We start from the raw sequence: 26,536 nt of genomic DNA on the forward strand, positions 1-26,536 counted from the left end.
ATGTCCAAGCGTGTGATGCTCGGTGTGGATGAGGCTAACGTGGATGAGGTCGGCGAGTGCAGGCAGCGGGGCTACCTGCTGACCCCGAAGAAGATTGGTTCCGGATCCTTCTCCAGGGTTTACCTGGGAGTGCCCACCCAGGAGAAGATCAGCTGCAACTTCCGATTGGCTGTTGGACTCCGCAGCAAAAAAGACAACATGGTGAGTTTCATTTTCCTCGCTGGCTCGGCCAGATTTATTACCCATCCCTAATAACCCCTTGAGAAGGTGGTGGTGAGCTGCCTTCTTGAAATGCTGAGGTGTAGGTACACCCACAGTGCTGTTAGGTGGGGTATGGCAGGATTTTGACCCAGCGACTGTGAAGGAACTGCGATATATTCCCAAGTCACGAGGGGAACATCCAGGTGGTGGTATTCCCATGCGACTGCTGTCCTTCTCCACAGTCACAGGTATGGAAGGTGCTGTCGAAGGAACCTTGGTGAGTTCTTACAGTGCGGCACAGTTGTTAGCACTGCTGCCTCCCAGCGCCAGGGACCCAGGTTCGATTCTGGCCTTGGGTCAGACACTGTCTGGTGGAGTCTGCACATTCTCCCTGTGTCTGCGTGGGTTTTCTCCGGGTGCTCTGGTTTTCTCCCACACTCCAAAGATGTGCAGGTTAGGTGGATTGGCCATGGTAAATGCATGGGGTTATTTGATTTGATTTATTATTGTCGCATGTATTAACATACAGTGAAAAGTATTGTTTCTTGCGCGTTAGACAGACAAAGCATCCCATTCATAGAGAAGGAAAGGAGAGAGTGCAGAATGTCGTGTTACAGTCATAGCTAGGGTGTAGAGAAAGATCAACTTAATGCAAGGTAAGACAGCAGCAGGGAAGAAGCTGTTCTTGAGTTGGTTGGTACGTGACCTCAGACTTTTGTATCTTTTTCCCGACGGAAGAAGGTGGAAGAGAGAATATTTGGGGTGCGTAGGGTCCTTAATTATGCTGGCTGCTTTGCCGAGGCAGCGGGAAGTGTAGACAGAGTCAATGGATGGGAGGCTGGTTTGGGGAAAGGGTGGGGTGGCGGGCCTGGATGCGATGCGCTTTCAGACAGTTGGCGCAGACTTGATGGGCTGAATGGCCTCCTTCAGAACTATAGAGATTCTATGGTTCTATCTAGAATACGAGAGTAGGCTTGCAGCAAAAATAAAAACTGACCGCAAAAGCTTCTATAGATATGTGAAGAGATAAAGACTGGGGAAGACAAATGTAGGTCCCTTACAGTTAGAATCAGGTGAATTCATAATGGGCAACAAAGAGATGGCAGACCAGCTGAACAAATACTTTGGATCTGTCCTCACCAAGGAGGACACAAATAACCTTCCAGAAATACTCGGAGGAACTGAAGGAAATCCTTATTAGTCAGGAAATTGTATTGGGGAAATTGCTGGGATTAAAACCGGATAAGTCCCCAGGTCCTGATGCTCTGCATCCCAGAGCACTCAAAGAAGTGGCCCCAGAAATAGTGGACACATTGGTGATCATTTTCCAGCATTCTATAGACTCTGGAAGAGTTCCAGTGGATTGGAGGGTAGCTAATGTAACCCCACTTTTTAAAAAAGGAGGGAGAGAGAAAATGGGGAATTATAGACCTGTTAACCTGACATCAGTGATGGGAAAATGCTGGAGTCAATTATTAAGGATGTAATAACTGAGCATTTGGAAAGCGGTGACAGGATTGGTCCAAGTCAGCATGGAGTCACTAAAGGGAAATTGTGTTTGAGAAATCTTCTGGGATTTTTTGAGGATGTGACCAGTAGCGCGGACAAGGGTGAACCAGTGGATGTTGTGTATCTGGACTTTCAAAAGGCTTTTGACAAGTTCCCACACGAGATTAGTGAGCAAAATTAAAGCTCGGGGTATTGGGGGTAATGTATTGACGTGGACAGAGAACTGGTTGGCAGACAGGAAGCAGAGAGTGGGAATAAACAGGTCCTTTTCAGAGTGGCAGGCAGTGACTAGTCGGGTACCGCAGGGTTCAGCGCTGGGACCCCAGCTATTCACAATATACATTAATGATTTGGACAAAGGAATTGAATGCAATATCTCCAAATTTGCAGCCGACACAAAGCTGAGTGGCAGTGTGTGCTGTGAGGAGGGTGCTGTGAGGAGGATGCTGAGAGGCTGCAGGGTGACTTCGACAGGCTGGCTGAGTGAGCAAATACTTGACAAATGTAATATAATGTGGATAAATGTGAGGTTATCCACTTTGGTGGCAAAAACAAGAAGGAAGATTCTTATCTGAATGGTGGCAGTTTAGGAAAAGGGGAAGTGCAACGTGACCTTTATTCAAGAGGTGGCTGGTTATATTCAGGAGGCGGCTGGATCTAGCACTTGGGACGAATGGGATCAAAGGTTATGGGGAGAAAGCAGGATTAGGCTATTGAGTTGGATGATCAGCCATGATCGTGATGAATGGTGGAGCAGGCTCGAAGGGCCAAATGGCCTCCTCCTACTCCTATCTTCTATGTTTCTGTGTTTCTATGACTTGGGTGTCATGGTGGAACAGTTGCTGAAGGTTGGCATGCAGATGTAGCAGGTGGTGAGGAAAGCTAATGGCATGCTGGCCTTCATAGCAAGAGGATTTGAGTATAGGAGTAAGGATGTCTTGCTGCAGTTGTACAGGGGCTTGGTGAGGCCACACCTTGAGTATTGTGTGCAGTTTTGGTCTCCTTGTCTGAGGAAGGACATTCTTGCTATTGAGGGAGTCCAGCGAAGGTTCACCAGACTGATTCCCGGAATGGCAGGACTGACATATGAAGAGAGACTGGATCAATTGGGCTTGTACTCACTGGAATTTAGAAGAATGAGGGGGAATCTCATAGAAACATATAAAATCCTGATGGGACTGGAGAGGATAGATGCGGGCAGAATGTTCCCGATGTTGGGGAAGTCCAGAACAAGGGGTCACAGTCTAAGAATAGGGGGTAAGGCATTCAGGACTGAGATGAGGAAGAACTTCTTCACTCAGAGAGTTGTGAACCTGTGGAATTCTCTACCACAGAAAGTTGTGGGGGCCAGTGATGCGCGATATTACTCACGAGGCTTGAGATGCTCAAGGAAATAAAGGCTTTTATTTACTATTACAACGAAGCTACCATATATAGTACACGATCCCAGACTGAGGGGTCCCAGACAGAGCAGTGACCTTTATACCTCTCCCAGGAGGCGGAGCCCGACTGGGATGTACCATAATAACTATAATACAGGTAGAACAGCCCAACCCTAACCCCAACAGTAACAAGTAGAACAACCCAACCCTAACCCCAACAGCAACATATATACAGACTCGTAGTACTGGCCAGACCCTGGCTCAGTACTACCTAGTGGGAACCAACAATGGTTCACCACAGCCAGTTCGTTAGATATGTTCAAGAGGGAGCTGGACGTGGCCCTGGCGGCTAAAGGGACCAAGGGGTCTGGAGAGAAAGCGGGAGTGTGATACTGAAAATGCATGATCAGCCATGATCACATTGAATGTTGGAGCAGGCTCGAAGGGCAGAATGGCCTCCTCCTGCCCCTATTTTCTATGTTTCTATCTTGTAGGTGGTACACACGGCTGCTGCTGTGCATCAATGGTAGACTGAGTGAATGTTTATGGATGGGGTGTCAATCAAATGGGCTGTTCTCCAAATGTTCATATCCTGCCCATGGCTGTGCCCATGATCATGTCCACCTGTGCTTGGACCAGCAAACCACACCCACTGAGCTGGGTGAGATCCTAAATGAATATTTCTCATCAGTATTTACTATTGAGAAAAGCATAGATGTTAGGGAACTTGGAGAAATAAATAGTGATGTCTTGAGGAGTGTACATATTACAGAGAAGGAGGTGCTGGAAATCTTAAAGCGCATCAAGGTAGATAAATCCCCGGGACCTGATCAAGTGCATCCCAGGACACTGTGGGAGGCTAGGGAGGAAATTGCGGGTCCCCTAGCCGAGAGATTTGAATCATCGATAGTCACGGGTGAGGTGCCTGAGGGGCGGTACGGTAGCACAGTGGTTAGCACTGCTGCTTCACAGCTCCAGGGTCCCGGGTTCGATTCCCGGCTCGGGTCACTGTCTGTGTGGAGTTTGCACATTCTCCTCGTGTCTGCGTGGGTTTCCTCTGGGTGCTCCGGTTTCCTCCCACAGTCCAAAGATGTGCGGGTTAGGTTGATTGGCCAGGTTAAAAATTGCCCCTTAGAGTCCTGAGATGCGTAGGTTAGAGGGATTAGCGGGTAAATATGTGGGGATAGGGCCTGGGTGGAATTGTGGTCGGTGCAGACTCGATGGGCCGAATGGCCTCCTTCTGCACTGTAGGGTTTCTATGATTTCTATGATTGGAGAGTGGCAAATGTTGTGCCTTTGTTTAAAAAGGGCTGCAGGGAAAAGCCTGCAAACTACAGGCCAGTGAGCCTCACATCTGTGGTGGGTAAGTTGTTGGAAGGTATTTTGAGAGACAGGATCTATAGGCATTTAGAGACGCAAGGACTGATTAAGGACAGTCAGCATGGCTTTGTGAGTGGAAAATCATGTCTCACAAATTTGATTGAGTTTTTTGAAGAGGTAACCAAGAAGGTAGATGAGGGCAGTGCAGTTGATGTTATTTACATGGACTTTAGCAAGGCCTTTGACAAGGTACCACATGGTAGGTTGGTGCATAAGGTTAAATCTCACAGGATCCAGGGTGAGGTGCGTGGATGCAAAATTGGCTTCATGACAGAAGCCAGAGGGTGGTTGTAGAGGGTTGTTTTTCAAACTGGAGGCCTGTGACCAGCGGTGTGCCTCAGGGATCGGTGCTGGGCCCACTGTTATTTGTCATTTATATTAATGATTTGGATGAGAATATAGGAGGCATGGTTAGTAGGTTTGCAGATGACACCAAGATTGGTGGCATAGTGGACAGCGAAGAACGTTTTCTCCGATTGCAGCGGGATCTTGATCAATTGGGCCAGTGGGCTGACGAATGGCAGATGGAGTTTAATTTAGATAAATGCGAGGTGATGCATTTTGATAGATTGAACCAGGGCAGGACTTACCCAGTTAATGGTAGGGCGTTGGGGAGAGTTACAGAACAAAGTGATCTAGGGGTACATGTTCATAGCTCCTTGAAAGTGGAGTCACAGGTGGACAGAGTGGTGAAGAAGGCATTCAGCATGCTTGGTTTCATCGGTCAAAACATTGAATACAGGAGTTGGGACGTCTTGTTGAAGTTGTACAAGACATTGGTAAGGCCACACTTGGAATACTGTGTGCAGTTCTGGTCACCCTATTATAGAAAGGATATTATTAAACTCGAAAGAGTGCAGAAAAGATTTACTAGGATGCTACCGGGACTTGGTGGATTGAGTTATAAGGAGAGGCTGGATAGACTGGGATATTTTTCTCTGGAGCATAGGAGGCAGAGGGGTGATCTTATAGAGGTCTATAAAATAATGAGGGCCATAGACCATCTAGATAATAAATATATTTTCCCAAAGGTAGGGGAGTCTAAAACTAGAGGGCATTGGATTAAGGTGAGAGGGGAGAGGTCCAAAAGTGTCCAGAGGGGCAATACTTTCACACAGAGGGTGGTGAGTGTCTGGAACAAGCTGCCAGAGGTAGTAGTAGAGGCGGGTACAATTTTGTCTTTTAAAAAGCATTTAGATAGTTACATGGGTACGATGGGTATAGAGGGATATGGGCCAAATGCGGGCAATTGGGATTAGTTTAGGGGTTTAAAAAAGAAAGGGTGGCATGGACAAGTTGGGCCGAAGGGCCTGTTTCCATGCTGTAAACCTCTATGATTCTATGACTCTATGATTTGATTTGATTTATTATTGTCACATGTCACATGTATTCCGGGGATGGCGGGACTGATGTATGAGGAGAGATTGACTAGGTTAGGATTGTTTTCACTGGAGTTCAGACGAATGAGGGGGGATCTCATAGAGACTTATAAAATTCTAACAGGACTAGACAGGGTAGATGCAGGGAGGATGTTCCCAATGGTGGGGGGACTCCAGAACCAGGGTTTAACACAGATATCAGAAGGACATATTTCACACAGAGGGTCGTGGGGGCCTGGAATGTGTTGCCGGGCAAGGTGGTGGAGGCGGACACACTGGGAACGTTTAAGACTTATCTAGACAGCTATATGAACGGAGTGGGAATGGAGGGATACAAAAGAGTGGTCTAGTTTGGACCAGGGAGCGGCGCGGGCTAATTGTTCCTTGTTTCTCGTTTCAAGGCTTCATTCTATGATCATCTTGCTGGTGCCAGTACAGAGCGAGACTGCGGATAGTTGGGAACCTGTCTCGGGGGCAGGGAATTCATATGGTGTTCGTGGAAGTGGAAATGACTAGGGTTGGGAAGCATTTTCCGATCAGGGCCATTGTGATCTCCTGGACTCGTTTCGATCGCCTCAGGGGGTCGGAGAGGAATTTCCCAGATGTTTTTTCCCCATATTGGCCCTGGGGTTTTTCACTCTGGGTTTTCACCTCTCCCTGGAGATCACATGGTCTGGAATGGGGGGGTGGGGGTGAGTTAATAGGTTGTAATGAACAAAGCATCGTAGCTGTGAGGGACAGCTCGGTGGATAGGATATTGGTATGTAGATAGGCTGGAAAATTGGGCGGGGATCCTGGATTCAGGATTCAATCCTGGACCGGGGAGCGGCGCGGGCTTGGAGGGCCGAAGGGCCTGTTCCTGTGCTGTATTGTTCTTTGTTCTTTGTTCTTTGTTCAGTCACAGTCTGAGGATTCAGGGTAGACCATTTAGGACGGAGGTGAGGAGACATTTCTTCACCCAAAGAGTGGTGAGCCTGTGGAATTCATTACCACAGGAAGTAGTTGATGCCAAAACATTGAATGTATTCAAGAGGCGGCTGGATATAGCACTTGGGGCGAATGGGATCAAAGGTTATGGGGAGAAAGCAAGATTAGGCTATTGAGTTGGACGATCAGCCATGATTGTAATGAATGGCGGAGCAGGCTTGGAGGGCCGAATGGCCTCCTCCTGCTCCTATCTTCTATGTTTCTATGTATTGTGAAAAGTATTGTTTGTTGTGCGCTATGCAGACAAAGCATAGCATTCATAGAGAAGGAAACGAGAGAGTGCAGAATGTAGTGTTACAGTCATAGCTAGTGTGTAGAGAAAGACCAACTTAAATTGAGGTAGGTCCATTCAAAAGTCTGATGGCAGCAGGGAAGAAGCTGTTCTTGAGTCGGTTGGTACGTGTCCTCAGACTTTTGTATCTTTTTCCTGACGGTGGGAGAGAGAATGTCCGGGGTGCGTGGGGTCCTTAATTATGCTGGCTGCTTTGCCGAGGCAGCGGGAAGTGTAGACAGAGTCAATGGATGGGAGGCTGGTTTGTGTGATGGATCGAGCTACATTCACGACCTTTTGTAGTTTCTTGCGGTCTTGGGCAGAGCAGGAGCCATACCAAGCTGTGATACAACCAGAAAGAATGCTTTCTATGGTGCACCTGTAAAAGTTGGTGAGCGTCGTAGCTGCCTTTCAAATGAGGCCTTGTCTCCGGTCCCGGGGTGGCGGGGCGGGGGTGGGGGGGCAGGGGGGGTGGTGGTGGGGAGGTGGGTGGCAATGATCTCAGCATCACTTAAAAAAAGGAGCTGGATACTTTCCAAGCAACATCACAACAATGGACGATGTGGTCTTTGGCGCATTGCCACTTGTGGGATCTTACTCTGCGCAGAGTGGCTTGCCCAGTCCTCAGTAAAAACTGAAATACAAATCAGCGGCCGGGAAGTATTCTGGGATGCCCTCAGGTTGTGACAGGTTTTGATTTGGTGGAGAGAAGCTAACAAACCACTTCCTGATGTCGTTCCCCACTCACTCAGCAGGTTGCAATCAAGATCATTCCGATGTCTCAAACTGTGCAGCAACATTCTCGACGGTGCCTTTCCCGAGAGATCAACGCTCTGCAGACAACCTACAAACACCCAAATGTGGTAGGAAACATTCCTTACCATTGATAGAGACCCTCTTGCTACCAAGCTCTGAACCAGACCTGGTTCAGGGGAGAATGTACTGTCCTTTTAAGAATGATGGTTCAGGAGAGAATGTACTGTCCCTTTAAGAATGGTGGTTTAGTAGAGAATGTACTGTCCCTTTAAGAATGCTATCAGATACTGAGGGGAACCCCAGAGTGGATGCTGAGAGGAGGTTTCCCCTCGTGGGGGAGGTGTCTGTAACTAGGGGGATGCAGTTTAGTAATGAGGTCTCTCCCAGTGAAGAGGGAGCTGTACAGGAATATCTTTCTCCCTGAGGGTTGTTCGTCTGTACACGTCACCTCCACGGAGAGGCGGCTGGGTCTTTGCACATTTTCACGGCTAACTCAGAGAGATTCCTGATCTGCAGCAGAGTGGGTAAGGGGAGACTGACAGCAAAGTGGAGTCAAGGCCACTCAGATAGACCATGACCATACTGAAGGGCAGAGCAAGCTCGATGGGCTGAATGGCCTCCTGTGTTATTGTGTCTGCAGCAATGTCCTGGATCAGATCCTCCTCCAGGCTGCAGTGTCCTGGGGTTCATGTCCCTGAGGATGTGAAAGGCAATATGTCAATGCATATCCCCCCCTCCCCCACCGACTATCCAGTGACAATGTCCACCCACCACTGGAAAAGCCCCATGAGGCCCCCATGGTCAATAAGCCCACTGACACTCAGTCACTGGGCTCCTGTTGATGGTGTCTTCAGCACATTGGTTTGGGGAGGTCAGGCAAAGGAGATTAAATAAGAAAATATTAACTCTCTCCCTCCCTCCCTCTCTCTAACTCTCACCGTCTCTCTCTCTCCCTTTCTCCTTCCTTCTCATCTCTCTCTCTCCCTCTCTCACTAACTTTCATTCCCTCCCTTCTCCCCCAATTTCTCCTTCCTCCTTTCCCCTTCATCTCTATCCCTCTCCTTTTCTTCCAATCTCCCTCTAACCTCCCATTATCTCTCTCTCCTCTCCTCTCCTTCACTCTCTCTTGCTCTCTTTTCCTTTCTCTCCTCTCTCCCCCTCCTCTGTCCCCTTCTCTCACTCTGTCTCTCTCCCTCACCCTCCCTCCCCAACTTCTCGCTCTCTCTCTGCCGCCCTCTCTCCCTCTCTCTCTTTGCCTTGTCCCTCTCCCCCCTCTTTCTTTTTCCCCCACCCTCTCTCCCCAACTTCTCTCTCTCTCTCCTTGCCCCTCTCTCTCTGCCCCTCTCTGTCTTTCTCCGCCTCCACTCTCTCTCTGCCCCCCTCTCTCTCTCTCCCCCCTCTCTCTGCCTCCACCCTCCCTCTCTCTCTGCCTCTACCCTCTCTCTCTCTGCCCCTCTCCCTCTCTCCCTCTCTCTCTACCTCCACCCTCTCTCTCTGCCCTCTCTCTCTCTCTGCCCTCTCTCTCTCTGCCCTCTCTCTCTCTCTGCCCTCTCTCTCTCTCTGCCCCCTCTCTCTGCCCCCTCTCCGTCTCCCTTTTATTCTCTCTCTCTGCCCCTCTCTCTCTCCTTCTCCCTCTGCCCCTCTCTCTCCCCCTCTCTCTCTCTCCCTCTGCCCTCTATCTCTCTCCCTCTCTCTCTCTCCCTCTGCCCTCTCTCTTTCTCCCTCTCTTTCTCTCCCTCTGCCCTCTCTCTCTCTCCCTCCCTTTCTCTCCCTCTGCCCCTCTCACAGATCCAGTTGTATGAAACTTTCCGTTCTCCATCGCGGCTTTACTTGGTTCTGGAGTTGGCGTCTCGGGGTGATTTGCTCGAGCATATTAACCGCATTTCCGATAGGAAGATGGCGCTCGGTCTCCAGGAAGGAGAAGCTAAAAATCTCTTCCACCAACTGGTGGGAGCCGTCCTGCATTGCCACAACAAACACATCGTGCACAGGTACCCAGAGAGGGAGGGGGCAGTGAGACCTCCACACCCACCCACGCCAACCTCCCACAACCCAACCGCCCCCCCCCCCCCCCACCTCCCCCCCCCCCCCCCCCGAACCTTAAGGAGATCCTTTTCAGTACTCAGCAACAATATATTCCGGTGATAAAGAAGGGCTGAAAGAAAAGGGATAACCAGCCGTGGATAACGAAGGAAATTAAGGAGAGTATTAAATTGAAGACCGATGCGTACAGAGTGGCCAAAAATAGTGGAGAATCGGAAGATTGGGAAAACTTTAAGAAACAACAAAGAACGACTAAGAAAGCGATAAAGAAAGGAAAGATAGGTTATGAAGCTAGGCTAGCTCTAAATATAAAAAATGATAGTAAAAGCTTTTACAAATATATAAAAAGGAATAGAGTGGCAAGAGTGAATGTTGGACCCTTGGAGGACGAGAGGGGGGATTTAATAGTGGGAAATGAGGAAATGGCTGAAACTTTAAATAAGTTTTTTGTGTCGGTCTTCACGGTGGAAGACACAAATAGTTTACCGAATATTAACGATAGAGGGTTGGTAGGAGGAGAGGTACTCAATACAATTAATGTTACCAGGGAGGCAGTGCTGGGTAGACTAACGGGACTGAAGGTGGACAAGTCCCCGGGCCCGGATGGAATGCATCCCAGGGTACTGAAAGAAATGGCTGAGGTAATAGCGGATGCGTTAGCGGTTATTTATCAAAATTCGTTGGATTCTGGGGTAGTGCCGGCGGATTGGAAAACAGCTAATGTTATGCCGCTGTTTAAAAAAGGAAATAGACAAAAGGCAGGTAACTACAGGCCGGTAGCTTAACGTCTGTAGTTGGGAAAATGCTGGAATCCATAATTAAAGAAGAAATAGCAGGCCATCTGGATAAGAATGGTTCGATTAAGCAGACGCAGCATGGATTCATGAGGGGAAAGTCGTGCTTGACGAACTTGTTGGATTTTTATGAAGATGTGACTAGTGCGGTTGACGGAGGGGAACCGGTGGATGCGGTGTTTTTGGATTTCCAAAAGGTGTTTGATAAGGTGCCTTACAAAAGGTTGCTGAAGAAGATTGGGTCACACGGAGTTGGGGGTAGGGTGTTAGCGTGGATTGGGGATTGGCTATCCGACAGGAAGCAGAGAGTCGGAATAAATGGGTGCTTTTCTGATTGGCAGATGGTAACTAGTGGCATGCCGCAGGGATCGGTACTGGGGCCTCAACTATTTACCATTTATATAGACGATCTGGAGGAGAGGACTGAGTGTAGGGTAACAAAGTTTGCAGACGACACAAAGATAAGTGGAAAAGTGAATCGTGTGGAGGGCGTAGAAAGTCTGCAGAGAGATTTGGACAGGCTGAGTGAGTGGGCGAGGATAGGAAGGGTAGGATTAGAGAACCGTGGATAACCAGGGAAATTGAGGGACTGGTCAAAAGGAAAAGAGAGGCGTTTGTTAGGTCCAAGCAGCTAAAAACGGAGGGAGCTCTGGAGGAGTATAATGAAAGTAGGAAAATACTCAAACGGGGAATTAGAAGAGCAAAAAGGGGTCACGAAATGTTCTTGGCAGACAGGATTAAGGAGAATCCCAAGGCATTTTATTCATACGTTAGGAACAAAAGGGTTGTTAGGGAAAAAATCGGACCTCTCAGGGACAAAAGTGGGGACTTATGCTTGGAGCCCAAAGAGGTAGGGGAGATCCTAAATGAATACTTTGCGTCGGTATTCACTAAGGAGAGGGATGTGTTGACTGGGAGTGTCTCGGAGGGGAGTGTTGAACCGTTGGAGAAAATCTCCATTACAAAGGAGGAAGTGTTAGGTTTGTTAGAGAATATAAAGACTGACAAATCCCCAGGGCCTGATGGAATCTATCCAAGGCTGCTCAGGGAGACGAGAGGTGAAATCGTTGGGCCTCTGACGCAAATCTTTGTCTCGTCATTGGACACAGGTGAGGTCCCAGAGGATTGGAGGATAGCCAATGTGGTCCCGTTATTTAAGAAGGGTAGGAAGGATAACCCGGGTAATTATAGGCCGGTGAGCTTGACGTCCGTGGTGGGGAAGTTGTTGGAGAAGATTCTTAAAGATAGGATGTATGCACATTTAGAAAGGAATAAACTCATTAACGATAGTCAACATGGTTTTGTGAGAGGGAGGTCATGCCTCACGAACCTGGTGGTGTTTTTTGAAGAAGTGACCAAAATGGTTGACGAAGGAAGGGCCGTGGATGTTGTCTATATGGACTTTAGTAAAGCATTTGACAAAGTCCCTCATGGTAGGCTAGTGAAAAAGGTTGGATCCCATGGGATAAAGGGGGAGGTGGCTAGATGGGTGGAGAACTGGCTTGGTCATAGAAGACAGAGGGTGGTAGTGGAAGGGTCTTTTTCCGGCTGGAGGCCTGTGACTAGTGGTGTACCGCAGGGCTCTGTATTGGGACCTCTGCTGTTTGTGATTTATATAAATGATCTGGAAGAAGGAGTAACTGGGGTGATCAGTAAGTTTGCGGACGACACAAAACTGGCAGGACTTGCAGATAGTGAGGAACATTGTCAGAGGCTACAGAAGGATATAGATAGGTTGGAAATGTGGGCAAGGAAATGGCAGATGGAGTTCAATCCTGATAAATGCGAAGTGATGCATTTTGGTGGGAATAATGTAGGGAGGAGCTACACGATAAATGGAAGAACCATAAAGGGTGTAGAGACGCAGAGGGACCTGGGTGTGCAAGTCCACAGATCTTTGAAGGTGACGTCACAGGTGGAGAAGGTGGTGAAGAAGGCATATGGCATGCTTGCCTTTATAGGACGGGGCATAGAGTATAAAAGTTGGGGTCTGATGTTGCAGATGTATAGAACGTTGGTTCGGCCACATTTGGAATACTGCGTCCAGTTCTGGTCACCACACTACCAGAAGGACGTGGAGGCTTTGGAGAGAGTACAGAGGAGGTTTACCAGGATGTTGCCTGGTATGGAGGGGCTTGGTTATGAGGAGAGATTGGGGAAACTGGGGTTGTTCTCCTTGGAAAGACGGAGGATGAGGGGAGACTTAATAGAGGTGTATAAAATTATGAAAGGCATAGATAGGGTGAACGGTGGGAAGCTTTTCCCCGGGTCGGTGGTGACGTTCACGAGGGGTCATAGGTTCAAGGTGAAGGGGGGGAGGTTTAACACAGATATCAGAAGGACATATTTCACACAGAGGGTCGTGGGGGCCTGGAATGTGTTGCCGGGCAAGGTGGTGGAGGCGGACACACTGGGAACGTTTAAGACTTATCTAGACAGCTATATGAACGGAGTGGGAATGGAGGGATACAAAAGAGTGGTCTAGTTTGGACCAGGGAGCGGCGCGGGCTAATTGTTCCTGGTTTCTCGTTTCAAGGCTTCATTCTATGATCATCTTGCTGGTGCCAGTACAGAGTGAGACTGCAGATAGTTGGGAACCTGTCTCGGGGGCAGGGAATTCATATGGTGTTCGTGGAAGTGGAAATGACTAGGGTTGGGAAGCATTTTCCGATCGGGGCCATTGTGATCTCCTGGACTCGTTTCGATCGCCTCAGGGGGTCGGAGAGGAATTTCCCAGATTTTTTTTCCCCATATTGGCCCTGGGGTTTTTCACTCTGGGTTTTCGCCTCTCCCTGGAGATCACATGGTCTGGAATGGGGGGGGTGGGGGTAAGTTAATAGGTTGTAATGAACAAAGCATCGTAGCTGTGAGGGACAGCTCGGTGCATAGGATATTGGTATGTAGATAGGCTGGAAAATTGGGCGGGGATCCTGGATTCAGGATTCAATCCTGGACCGGGGAGCGGCGCAGGCTTGGAGGGCCGAAGGGCCTGTTCCTGTGCTGTACTGTTCTTTGTTCTTTGGATCTGGCAGATGGAGTATAACATTAACAAATGCGAGGTTATTCACTTTGGAAGAAATAATAGCAAATTGGATTATTATCTAAATGGAAAGAAATTACAACATGCTGCTGTGCAGAGGGACCTGGGGGTCCTTGTGCATGAGACGCAAAAACTCAGTCTGCAGGTGCAACAGGTGATCAAGAAGGCAAATGGGATGTTGGCCTATATCGCAAGGGGGATAGAGTATAAAAGCAGAGATGTCTTGCTGCATCTGTACAGGGCATTGGTGAGGCCGCAGCTGGAATACTGTGTGCAGTATTGGTCCCCTTATTTGTGGAAGGATATATTGGCCTTGGAGGGAGTGCAGAGAAGGTTCACCAGGTTGATACCAGAGATGAGGGGTGTTGACTATGAGGAGAGACTGAGCAGATTGGGTTTGTATTCATTGGAATTTAGAAGGCTGAGGGGGGATCTTATAGAGACCTATAAGATAATGAAGGGGCTGGATAGGGTAGAGATGGAGAGATTCTTTCCACTTAGAAAGGAAACTAGAACTAGAGGGCACAGCCTCAAAATAAAGGGGGGTCAGTTTAGGACAGAGTTGAGGAGGAACTTCTTCTCTCAGAGGGTGGTGAATCTCTGGAATTCTCTGCCCACTGAAGTGGTGGAGGCTACCTCGTTGAATATGTTTAAATCACGGAGAGATGGATTCCTGATCGGTAAGGGAATTAGGGGTTATGGGGATCAGGTGGGTAAGTGGAACTGATCCACTTTGGATCAGCCATGATCTTATTGAATGGCGGGGCAGGCTCGAGGGGCTGGATGGCCTACTCCTGCTCCTATTTCTTATGTTCTTATGTTCTTATGAACCCCACCCAAACACCATTCACACCCTCCACCTTGATGGGGACAGTGTAGAGGGAGCTTTACTCTGTATCTAACCCCGTGCTGTACCTGTCCTGGGAGTGTTTGATGGGGACAGTGCAGAGGGAGCTTTACTCTGTATCTAACCCAGTGCTGTACCTGTCCTGGGAGTGTTTGATGGGGACAGTGCAGAGGGAGCTTTACTCTGTATCTAACCCCGTGCGGTACCTGTCCTGGGAGTGTTTGATGGGGACAGTGTAGAGGGAGATTTACTCTGTATCTAACCCCGTGCTGTGCCTGTCCTGGGAGTGTTTGATGGGGACAGTGTAGAGGGAGCTTTACTCTGTATCTAACCCCGTGCTGTACCTGTCCTGGGAGTGTTTGATGGGGACAGTGTAGAGGGAGCTTTACTCTGTATCTAACACCGTGCTGTACCTGTCCTGGGAGTGTTTGGTGGGGATGGTGTAGAGGGAGCTTTACTCTGTATCTAACCCCGTGCTGTGCCTGTCCTGGGAGTGTTTGATGGGGACAGTGTAGAGGGAGCTTTACTCTGTATCTAACTCCGTGCTGTACCTGTCCTGGGAGTGTTTGATGGGGACAGTGTAGAGGGAGCTTTACTCTGTATCTAACTCCGTGCTGTACCTGTCCTGGGAGTGTTTGATGGGGACAGTGTAGAGGGAGCTTTACTCTGTATCTAACCCCGTGCTGTACCTGTCCTGGGGCAGCATGGTGTCACAGTGGTTTGCGCTGCTGCCTCACAGCACGAGGGACATGTGTTCAATTTCTGTCTCATTCTCCCGGTGTCTGCGTGGGGTTTTCTTCGGGTGCTCTGATTTCCTCCACAGTCCAAAGATGTGTAGGTTCGGTGGATTGGCCATGCTAAATTGCCCCTTAGTGTCCCACAGTGTGCAGTTAGCTGCTCAATGGTCAATGTGCGAGGCTACAGGGATAGGATAGAGGAGTAGGCCTGTGTAGGAGTGGGCCTGTGTAGGAGTGGGCCTGTGTAGCAATGGGCCTGTGTAGGAGTGGGCCTGTGTAGGAGTGGGCCTGTGTAGCAATGGGCCTGTGTAGGAGTGGGCTTGTGTAGGAGCAGGCCTGTGTAGGAGTGGGCCTGTGTAGCAATGGGCTTGTGTAGGAGTGGGCCTGTGTAGCAATGGGCCTGTGTCGCAATGGGCCTGTGTAGGAGTGGGCCTGTGTAGGAGTGGGCCTGTGAAGCAGTGGGCCTGTGTACGAGCAGGCCTGTGTAGGAGTGGGCCTGTGTAGCAATGGGCTTGTGTAGGAGTGGGCCTGTGTAGGAGTGGGCCTGTGTAGCAATGGGCCTGTGTAGGAGTGCGCCTGTGAAGCAATGGGCCTGTGTAGCAATGGGCCTGTGTAGGAGTGGGCCTGTGTAGCAATGGGCCTGTGTAGGAGTGGGCCTGTGTAGGAGTGGGCCTGTGTATCAATGGACCTGTGTAGCAATGGGCCTGTGTAGGAGCGGGCCTGTGTAGCAATGGGCCTGTGTAGGAGTAGGCCTGTGCAGGAGTGGGCCTGTGTAGGAGTGGGCCTGTGTAGGAGTGTGTCAGTGAAGCAATGGGCCTGTGTAGCAATGGGCCTGTGTAGGAATAGGCCTGTGTAGGAGTGGGCCTGTGTAGTAGTGGGCCTGAGAAGCAATGGGCCTGTGTAGCAATGGGCCTGTGTAGGAGCGGGCCTGTGTAGCAATGGGCCTGTGTAGGAGTAGGCCTGTGTAGGAGTGGGCCTGTGTAGGAGTGGGCCTGTGTAGGAGTGGGTCTGTGAAGCACTGGGTCTGTGTAGGAGTAGGCCTGTGTAGCAATGGGCCTGTGTAGGAGTGGGCCTGTGTAGGAGTGGCCTGTGAAGCAATGGGCCTGTGTAGGAGTGGGCCTGCATAGCAATGGGCCTGTGTAGGAGTGGGCCTGTATAGCAATGGGCCTGTGTAGGAGTGGGCCTGTGAAGCAATGGGCCTGTGTAGCAATGGGCCTGTGTAGGAGTGGACCTGTGTCGCAATGGGCCTGTATAGGAGTGGGCCTGCGTAGGAGTGGCCCTGTGTAGCAATGGGCCTGTGTAGGAGTGGGCCTGTGTCGCAATGGGCCTGTGTGGGAGTGGGCCTGCGTAGGAGTGGCCCTGTGTAGCAATGGGCCTGTGTAGGAGTGGGCCTGTGAAGCAATGGGCGTCTGTAGGAGTGGGCCTGTGAAGCAATGGGCCTGTGTAGGAGTGGGCCTGTGTAGGAGTGGGCCTGTGTAGCAATGGGCCTGTGTAGCAATTGGCCTGTGTAGGAGTGGGCCTGTGAAGCAATGGGCCTGTGTAGGAGTGGGCCTGTGTAGGAGTGGGCCTGTGTAGCAATGGGCCTGTGTAGGAGTGGGCCTGTGTAGGAGTGGGCCTGTGTAGCAATGGTCCTGTGTAGGAGTGGGCCTGTGAAGCAATGGGCGTCTGTAGGAGTGGGCCTGTGTAGCAATGGGCCTGTGTAGTAGTGGGCCTGTGTAGGAGTGGGCCTGTGTAGCAATGGGCCTGTGAAGCAATGGGCCTGTGTAGTAATGGGCCAAGGAGTTTGCAGTGTCGGGATTCTATGGTTCTATTCTAGGCTGGAAGGTTTGATGGGCTTACTGGATCAGTGAGGTGTAAAGGTTATGTTCACAGTGCTGGGGTTATTTAGTTTGAGAAACTGTGTGGATTTACTATCCGTGTGTGATATATACTGAACAATTCTTTCATAGAGATCTGAAATGTGAAAATATTTTACTGGATGAGAGAGGATCCCTCAAGCTGACAGGTAAGAGATTGGGAATAAGCCATGCCATGTTGATAAGGATGTGTCTGATTGGCTGGTATGGTTACAATGGGCTCAGAAACCAGAGGGTTGCCCCAGTGTCCTGGGTATTCATCTATCCCTCAGCTAACATCAGTCAAACACAGAACCTCTGGGTCATTCTCACCTTGCTGTCTGCGGGAGCTTACTGTGCACAAACTGGCTGCAAATTTCCTGCACTGACTACATTTTGGGCGGCACGGTAGCACAGTGGTTCACACTGCTGCCTCACAGCGCCAGGGACCCAGGTTCGATTCTGGCCGTGGTCACTGTCTGTGTGGAGTTTGTACGTTCTCCCCGTGTCTGCGTGGGTTTCCTCCGGTGCTCCCGGTTTCCTCCCACAGTCCAAAGATGTGCGGGTTAGGTGGGTTGGCCATGCAAAATTGACCCTAGTGTCAGGGGGATTAACAGGGTGAATGTGTGGGTTATGGGAATAGGGCCTGGGTGGGATTGTGGTCAGTACAGACTCGATGGGCCGAATGGCCTCCTTCTGCACTGTAGGGATTCTATGATTTGATTCTATGAATCTTTATGAATTGTAATGAGTTTTGAGGTGTCCTGAAGAGAGGCAGGTTCATTCCCCCCATCCCCGCACTGCAGGAAGGCGTCAGAGAAAAGATTCTGTGGAGTGAGTGGGAAGCTGAGTGAAAGCTATAAGGGCTTTGGCTCACAGGGCTTAGGCAGAAAGGGCGAGCAGGGGTGAGTTTAATTCATTTTTGCTGTTTCTACCTGATACTGGCAAGGTATCTAGAGGGGATGGGTGTGCAGGCAGTGCAATGTTCCTCTTGCACTATGATTGAGGTGAGGGACGATGACAGTGTCCCTGCTGATTACACCTGTGGGAAGTGCACCCATCTGCAGCTCCTCCAAAACCGTGTTAGGGAACTGGAGCTGGAGTTGGATGAACTTAGGATCATTAGGGATGCAGAGATGGCCATAGACAGAAGCTTTAGGGATACAGTTACTCCGAGGAATGAAAATAGATGGGTGACGGTGAGAGGGGCTGGGAGGAAGCAGTCCGTGCAGGGATCCCTGGTGGTCGTTCCCCTTAGCAACAAGTATTCCGCTTTGGATACGGTTGAGGGGGACGACATACCAGTGGTGAGCCGCAGTGAGAGGATCTCCAGCACTGTGTCCGTCTCTGTGGCTCGGGAGGGTAAGGGGCAGAGCGGGAGGGCAATAGCTATTGGGGACTCGTTAGTTAGAGGGATAGATAGGAGGTTCTGTGGCAGCAAAAGAGACTCACGGATGGTATGTTGCCTACCGGATGCCAGGGTCCGTGACGTCTCGGACCGTGTCTTCCGGATTCTTAAGGGGGAGGGGAAACAGTCACAAGTCGTGGTACACATTGGTACCAACGACATAGGTAAGAGAAGGGACGGGGATTTAAAACAGGAATTTTGGGAGCTGGGCTGGAAGTTGAGAGCCAAGACAGAACATGTGGTCATCTCTGGTACGTTGCCGGTGCCACGTGATAGCGAGTTGAGGAACAGGGAGAGAGTGCAGTTAAACATGTGGTTGCAGGGATGGTGTAGGAGGGAGGGTTTCAGATACGTGGATAATTGGAACACATTCTGGGGAAGGTGGGACCTGTATAAACAGGACGGGGTGCACCTGAACCAGAGGGGCACCAATATCCTGGGAGGGAAATTTGATACGGCTCTTCAGGGGGGTTTAAACTAATTTGTCAGGGGAGTGGGAAAAGGAGTTGTAGTCCAACAGTCAGTGCTGAGGGTGGTGAGGTATTGGGGAAGGTATCAGGGTCAAGGGTGGGTACCGGTAGACAGGAAGGTGGGTTGAAGTGTGTCTACTTCAATGCAAGGAGCATCCGGAACAAAGTAGATGAACTTGGGGCGTGGATTGGTACTTGGGACTACGATGTTGTGGCCATTACGGAGACGTGGGTAGAACAAGGACAGGAATGGTTATTGGACATTCCGGGGTATAGATGTTTCAGTAAATGTAGGGAAGCTGGTAAAAGAGGTGGAGGAGTGGCATTGTTAATCAAGGATAGTCTAACGGCTGCGGAAAGGCACTTCGAGGGGGATCTGCACACTGAGGTAATATGGGCTGAAGTTAGAAATAGGAAAGGAGCGGTCACGTTGTTAGGAGTTTACTATAGGCCCCCAAATAGTAATAGAGATGTGGAGGAAGAAATTGCTAAGCAGATTATGGATAGGTGTGGGGGTCACAGGGTAGTTGTCATGGGGGACTTTAACTTTCCAAATATTGATTGGAACCTTTGTAGGTCAAATAGTTCGGATGGGGCAGTTTTTGTGCAGTGTGTGCAGGAGGGTTTCCTGACACAATATGTGGATAGGCCGACAAGAGGTGAGGCCACATTGGATTTGGTAGTGGGAAATGAACCGGGCCAAGTGTTAGATTTGGTTGTGGGAGAGCACTTTGGAGATAGTGACCACAATTCGGTGTCTTTTGTTACTGCAATGGAGAGGGATAGGGCCGTACGGCAGGGCAAGGTTTACAATTGGGGGAGAGGTAATTATGATGCGATTAGACAAGAATTAGGGGGCATAAGATGGGAACAGAAACTGTCAGGGAAAGGCACTAATGAAAAGTGGAACTTTATCAAGGAACAAATACTGGGTGTCCTTGATAGGTATGTCCCTGTCAGGCAGGGAGGAAATGGCCGAGTGAGGGAACCATGGTTCACGAAAGAGGTGGAATGTCTTGTGAAAAGGAAGAGGGAAGCTTATGTAGGGATGAGGAAACAAGGTTCAGATGGCTCGATTGAGGGTTACAAGTTAGCAAGGAATGAGCTGAAAAAGGGGCTTTGGAGAGCTAGGAGGGGACATGAGAAGTCCTTGGCGGGTCAGATCAAGGAAAACCCCAAGGCTTTTTACTCTTATGTGAGGAATAAAAGAATGACCAGGGTGAGGTTAGGGCCGGTCAAGGACAGTAGTGGGAACTTGTGTATGGAGTCAGTAGAGATAGGCGAGGTGATGAATGAATACTTTTCTTCAGTGTTCACCAAGGAGAGGAGCCATGTTTTTGAGGAAGAGAAGGTGTTACAGGCTAATAGGCTGGAGGAAATAGTTGTTCGGAGGGAGGATGTCCTGGCAGTTTTGAATAAACTGAAGGTCGATAAGTCCCCTGGGCCTGATGAAATAAGAACAAAGAACAGTACAGCACAGGAAACAGGCCCTTCGGCCCTCCAAGCCTGTGCCGCTCCTTGGTCCAACTAGACCAATCGTTTGTATCCCTCCATTCCCAGGCTGCTCATGTGACTATCCAGGTAAGTCTTAAACGATGTCAGCGTGCCTGCCTCCACCACCCTACTTGGCAGCGCATTCCAGGCCCCCACCACCCTCTGTGTAAAAAACATCCCTCTAATATCTGAGTTATACTTCGCCCCTCTCACCTTGAGCCCGTGACCCCTCGTGAACGTCACTTCTGATCTGGGAAAAAGCTTCCCACCATCCACCCTATCTATCCCCTTCATAATTTGTACACCTCTATTAAATCTCCCCTCATTCTCCGTCTTTCCAGGGAGAACAACCCCAGTTTACCCAATCTCTCCTCATAGCTAAGACCCTCCATATCTTAATGTATTCTAGGATTTTTTGGGAGGCAAGGGATGAGATTGCAGAGCCTTTGGCTTTGATCTTTGGGTCCTCATTGTCCACGGGGATGGTGCCAGAGGACTGGAGAGTGGCGAATGTTGTTCCTCTGTTTAAGAAAGGGAATAGAAATGACCCTGGTAATTATAGACCGGTTAGTCTTACTTCGGTGGTTGGTAAATTGATGGAAAAGGTCCTTAGGGATGGGATTTACGACCATTTAGAAAGATGCGGATTAATCCGGGATAGTCAGCACGGATTCGTGAAGGGCAAGTCGTGCCTCACAAATTTGATAGAATTTTTTGAGGAGGTAACTAAGTGTGTTGATGAAGGTAGGGCAGTTGATGCCATATACATGGATTTTAGTAAGGCGTTTGATAAGGTCCCCCATGGTCGGCTTATGATGAAAGTGAGGAGGTGTGGGATAGAGGGAAAGTTGGCCAATTGGATAGGTAACTGGCTATCTGATCGAAGACAGAGGGTGGTGGTGGATGGAAAATTTTCGGACTGGAGGCAGGTTGCTAGCGGAGTGCCACAGGGATCAGTGCTTGGTCCTCTGCTCTTTGTGATTTTTATTAATGACTTAGAGGAGGGGGCTGAAGGGTGGATCAGTAAATTTGCTGATGACACCAAGATTGGTGGAGTAGTGGATGAGGTGGAGGGCTGTTGTAGGCTGCAAAGAGACATAGCTAGGATGCAAAGCTGGGCTGAAAAATGGCAAATGGAGTTTAACCCTGATAAATGTGAGGTGATTCATTTTGGTAGGACTAATTTAAATGTGGATTACAGGGTCAAAGGTAGGGTTCTGAAGACTGTGGAGGAACAGAGAGATCTTGGAGTCCATATCCACAGATCTCTAAAGGTTGCCACTCAAGTGGATAGATCTGTGAAGAAGGCCTATAGTGTGTTAGCTTTTATTAACAGGGGGTTGGAGTTTAAGAGCCGTGGGGTTATGCTGCAACTGTACAGGTCCTTGGTGAGACCACATTTGGAATATTGTGTGCAGTAGTGGTCACCTCACTGTAAGAAGGATGTGGAAGTGCTGGAAAGAGTGCAGAGGAGATTTACCAGGATGCTGCCTGGTTTGGAGGGTAGGTCTTATGAGGAAAGGTTGAGGGAGCTAGGGCTGTTCTCTCTGGAGCGGAGGAGGCTGAGGGGAGACTTAATAGAGGTTTATAAAATGATGAAGGGGATAGATAGAGTGAACGTTCAAAGACTATTTCCTCGGGTGGATGGAGCTATTACAAGGGGGCATCACTGTAGGGCTCATGGTGGGAGATATAGGAATGATATCAGAGGTAGGTTCTTTACGCAGAGAGTGGTTGGGGTGTGGAATGGACTGCCTGCGGTGATAGTGGAGTCAGACACTTTAGGAAGATTTAAGCGGTTATTGGATAGGCACATGGAGCACACCAGGATGATAGGGTGTGGGATAGCTTGATCTTGGTTTCAGATGAAGCTCGGCACAACATCGTGGGCCGAAGGGCCTGTTCTGTGCTGTACTGTTCTATGTTCTATTCACCAGAATGGTCCCTGGGATGAGGAATTTGAGACATTTCGATAGATTGGTGAAGTTGGCTCTGTCCTCCTTGGAGAAGAGGAGGCTGAGAGGGGATCGGATAGAGGTTCAAAATAATAAAGGGTCTGGACAGTAGACAGGGAGAGACTGTTCCCACTGGTGAAAGGATGGAGAATGAGCAGGACAGATTTCACATCATGAGCAAAGGAAGAAAAAATAAGAGAAAGGACATTTTTACACAGTGAGTGGTTAAGGTCTGGAATGCACTGCCCGAGAGGCAGCTTCAATCGAGACATTCAAAAGGGAATTAGACCGTTATCTGAAAAGGAAGAATGTGCAGAGTTATGGGGAGAAGGCAAGAGAGTGGCACTAAGTGAGTTGCTCACTCGGAGAGCTGGTGCAGATATGATGGGCTGAATGGCCTCCTATGGTTAACAATTCTGTGCATTCAACAGCACTACTTTCGAATAGTGACCACCGGTTTGTTTACATCTAACAGGAAGCACACAGAGTAAAAGATGGCAGCTCTGACAGTGCGGCACTCCCTCAGCACTGACCCTCTGACAGTGCAGCACTCCCTCAGTACTGACCCTCTGACAGTGCGGCACTCCCTCAGTACTGACCCTCTGACAGTGCGGCACTCCCTCAGTACTGATCCTCGGACTGTGCAGCACTCCTTCAATACTGACCCTCTGATAGTGCGACACTCCCTCAGTACTGATCCTTTGACTGTGCGGCACTCCCTCAGCACTGACCCTCTGACAGTGCGGCACTCCCTCATACTGACCCTCTGACAGTGCGGCACTCCCTCAGTACTGACCCTCTGACAGTGCGGCACTCCCTCAGTACTGATCCTCGGACTGTGCAGCACTCCTTCAATACTGATCCTTTGACAGTGCGGCACTCCCTCAGTACTGACCTTCTGACTGTGCAGCACTCCCTCAGCACTGACCCTCTGACAGTGCAGCTCTCCCTCAGCACTGATCCTCTGACAGTGCGGCACTCCCTCAGTACTGACCCTCTGACAGTGCGGCGCTCCCTCAGTACTGACCCTGGTTGTGGTGAGCTGAGTGCTCAGACTGAAATCATGGAATGAACTCTCTTCTGAAGAATATTCTGGAAAATAAACATTCTGCTGCTGACATTTATAAAATGCCTTTAATATAGAAAAACATTCTGAGGCATTGGGCAGGACGGTAATCAAACACAACACTGAGCTATTTAAGTTTTAAATTTAGTTTTTAGTGTCACAAGTAGGCTTACATTCACACAGTAAGTAGCCTCACAACACCAGGTTAAAGTCCAACAGGTTTATTTGTAATCACGAGCTTTCGGAGCGTTGCTCCTTCATCAAGTGAATGGAGGTTAGTTCACAAACACAGCATGTATCGGCAAAGGCTCAATCGTCTATATATACCGTGTTTGTGAATCCAATTCTCCGCTCACCTGGTGAAGGAGCAGCGCTCTGAAAGCTCGTGATACCAAATAAACCTTTTCAAACATTAACACTGCCTTTTAGTTACTGTGAAAATCCCTGTTTTGTCTGTAAGGAGACATTAGGTCAGGTGTCGGGAAGTTTGGTCAAGGATAAGGATTTGACGGAGTGTCTTCAAGGATTAAAGCGGATAAACGAGGCAGAACACTGGAACTGGGGCATTTAAAATATATATATATATGGGATGTGGGCGTCGCTGGCTCGACCAGCATTTATTGCCAATCCCTAATTGCCCCTTCAGAAGGTGCTGGTGAGCTGCCTTCTTGAGCCGCTGCAGTCCCTGAGGTGTAGGTACACCCACAGTGCTGTTAGGGAGGGGTTTTGACCCAGCGCCAATGAGGGAACGATGATATATTTCCAAGTCAGGTTGGTGAATGGCTTAGAGGGGAATCTCCAGGTGGGGGTGTTCCCAGATATCTGCTACCCTTGTCCTTCGAGATGGAAGTGGTCTTGGGTTTCGATGGTGCTGTCTAAGGAGCCTTGGTGAGTTGCAGAGCTTGGGGCCTGGGGCAGATGAAGGCACGTCCACCAATGATAGATAATCAGAGATGCTGTAGAGGCCAGAATTAGAGGAGCGCAGATATCTCTGAGGGTTGTGGGGCTGGAGGAGATTACAGCGATGGAGAGGGGGGGGTGTTGGGGGGGGTGGTGGAGTGTGGCCATGGAAGGATTGGAAAACTAAAATAATAACATTGCCTGACCAGGAGCCAGTGTACGTCAGCGAGGACAGGGGTGACCGGGGAACGAGACACTGGCAGCAATTGGAAATGTTGGGTGGTGAAATTTTATCTGAGGGAGAATGCAAGGTGTGTCGATAGGGACTTGGGGGCCTGTTACACACCTACCCCAGATAGGACAATGCCGAGGAATGCTGGACAGGAGATCAGGATGAATAGGAGACCAATCAACACCCAATCATATCAAATTATCCACCCCCCCCCCCAGCCTCCACCACTGCCTTTTACTGGGATCCTGTTATCATTAACCTGTTTGTTTTCTCTGGGATTGTGTGTTGTGTCTGCCGTGAGGATTCCATTACTGGGAACGGCACGGTGGCACGGTCGTTAGCACTGCTGTCTCATAGCGCCAGGGACCCGGGTTCGATTCCTGGCTTGGGTCACTGTCTGTGTGAAGTTTGCACGTTCTCCCGATGTCTGTGCGGGTTAGGTGGATTGGCCACGGTAAATTGTCCCTTAGTGTCAGGGAGTTAGTCGGATAAATAAATAGGGTTATGGGGATGGGGCCTGGGTGGGATTGTGGTCGGTGCAGACTCGATGGGCCGATTGGCCTCCTTCTGCACTGTGGGATTCTATGAATCTCCGACTGCCAACACCACCCTCCCTCTCCCTCCCCATCCCCCACGATTCTGGTGCTGTTGTTAATCGGACCGCGGTTGTCACTCCTCAGATTTTGGTTTGGCCACCCGATGCCGGAAGAATGGGATGATGAGCACCTTCTGCGGTTCAATGCCATACACGGCACCGGAGGTCCTCCAAGGCCAGAAGTATAAAGGAGAGCACGCAGACATATGGAGCATGTAAGAGAAACACCACAACATCATCGTCTCTTAATCCCTGGCATCCCACTCTCCACCCCCCCCCCCCCCCCCCCCCCCCGTCCCCACCCCACCCCAACACCCCTTCTCTCTGCAATATCTGTCAATATCTGTGGGTGGCATGGAAGCACAGTGGTTAGCACTGCTGCCCCACAGCGCCAGGCACCCGGGTTCAATTCCTGACTTGGGTCACTGTCTGTGCGGAGTCTGCACATTCTCCCCGTGTCTGCGTGGGTTTCCTCCGGGTGCTCCGGTTTCCTCCCACACTCTAAAGATGTGCAGGTTAGGTTGATTGGCCATGGAAATTGCTGCCTCAGAAAAGCAGCCAGCATAATTAAGGACCCCATGCACCCCGGACATTCTCTCTTCCCCCTTCTTCCGTCGGGAAAAAGATACAAAAGTCTGAGGTCATGTACCAACCGACTCAAGAACAACTTCTTCCCTGTCAGACTTTTGAATGGAGCTACCTCGTATTAAGTTGATCTTTCTCTCCACCCTAGCTATGACTGTAACATTCTGCACTCTCTCCTTTCCTTCTCTATGAACGGTATGCTTTGTCTGTATAGCGCGCAAGAAACAATACTTTTCACTGTATGCTAATACACGTGACAATAATAAATCAAATCAAATCTTAGTGTTGGGGGACAAGGAGGGTAAATACATGGGGTTATGGGGATAGGGCCTGGATGGGATTGTGGTCGGTGCAAACTCAATGGGCCGAATGGCCTTCCCCTGCACTGTAGGATTCTATGTTTCTGTATTATTTCTGGTTCCCTCTGCCCTCAGAACCTGCAGCATTGACTCACCGATCACTGCAATCTCTCCTGTCCCAATTGCAAAGTGTTTTAGCTTTCTGCCACTATCACTCATTCAGTTAATTTCTCTCCCTCTCTCTCCCTCCCTCAGGGGTGTTATTCTGTACGCTATGGTCACTGGAAAGCTTCCCTTTACTGAATTCCAACCCAGTAAGCTGCTGGAGGAGATAAAAAGTGGCGTCCTGTATCACGAGCGCTTGTCAACAG

At 49.6% G+C, this 26,536-nt stretch overlaps 1 protein-coding gene across 1 annotated transcript; it reads left to right on the forward strand.

Annotated features, from left to right (window-relative positions):
• Positions 1-26,536, forward strand: LOC144487659 (testis-specific serine/threonine-protein kinase 5-like; the record flags this gene model as incomplete). The annotated part of the gene is made up of 6 exons (XM_078205742.1): positions 1-201; positions 7,865-7,972; positions 9,654-9,856; positions 17,276-17,331; positions 25,367-25,496; positions 26,421-26,536. Coding segments are annotated over exons 1-6 (814 nt in total), but the record flags the coding sequence as incomplete, so codon positions are not given.

This window comes from Mustelus asterias, unplaced genomic scaffold (assembly GCF_964213995.1).
Source record: "Mustelus asterias unplaced genomic scaffold, sMusAst1.hap1.1 HAP1_SCAFFOLD_956, whole genome shotgun sequence".
Classification (NCBI taxonomy): Eukaryota; Metazoa; Chordata; class Chondrichthyes; order Carcharhiniformes; family Triakidae; genus Mustelus; species Mustelus asterias.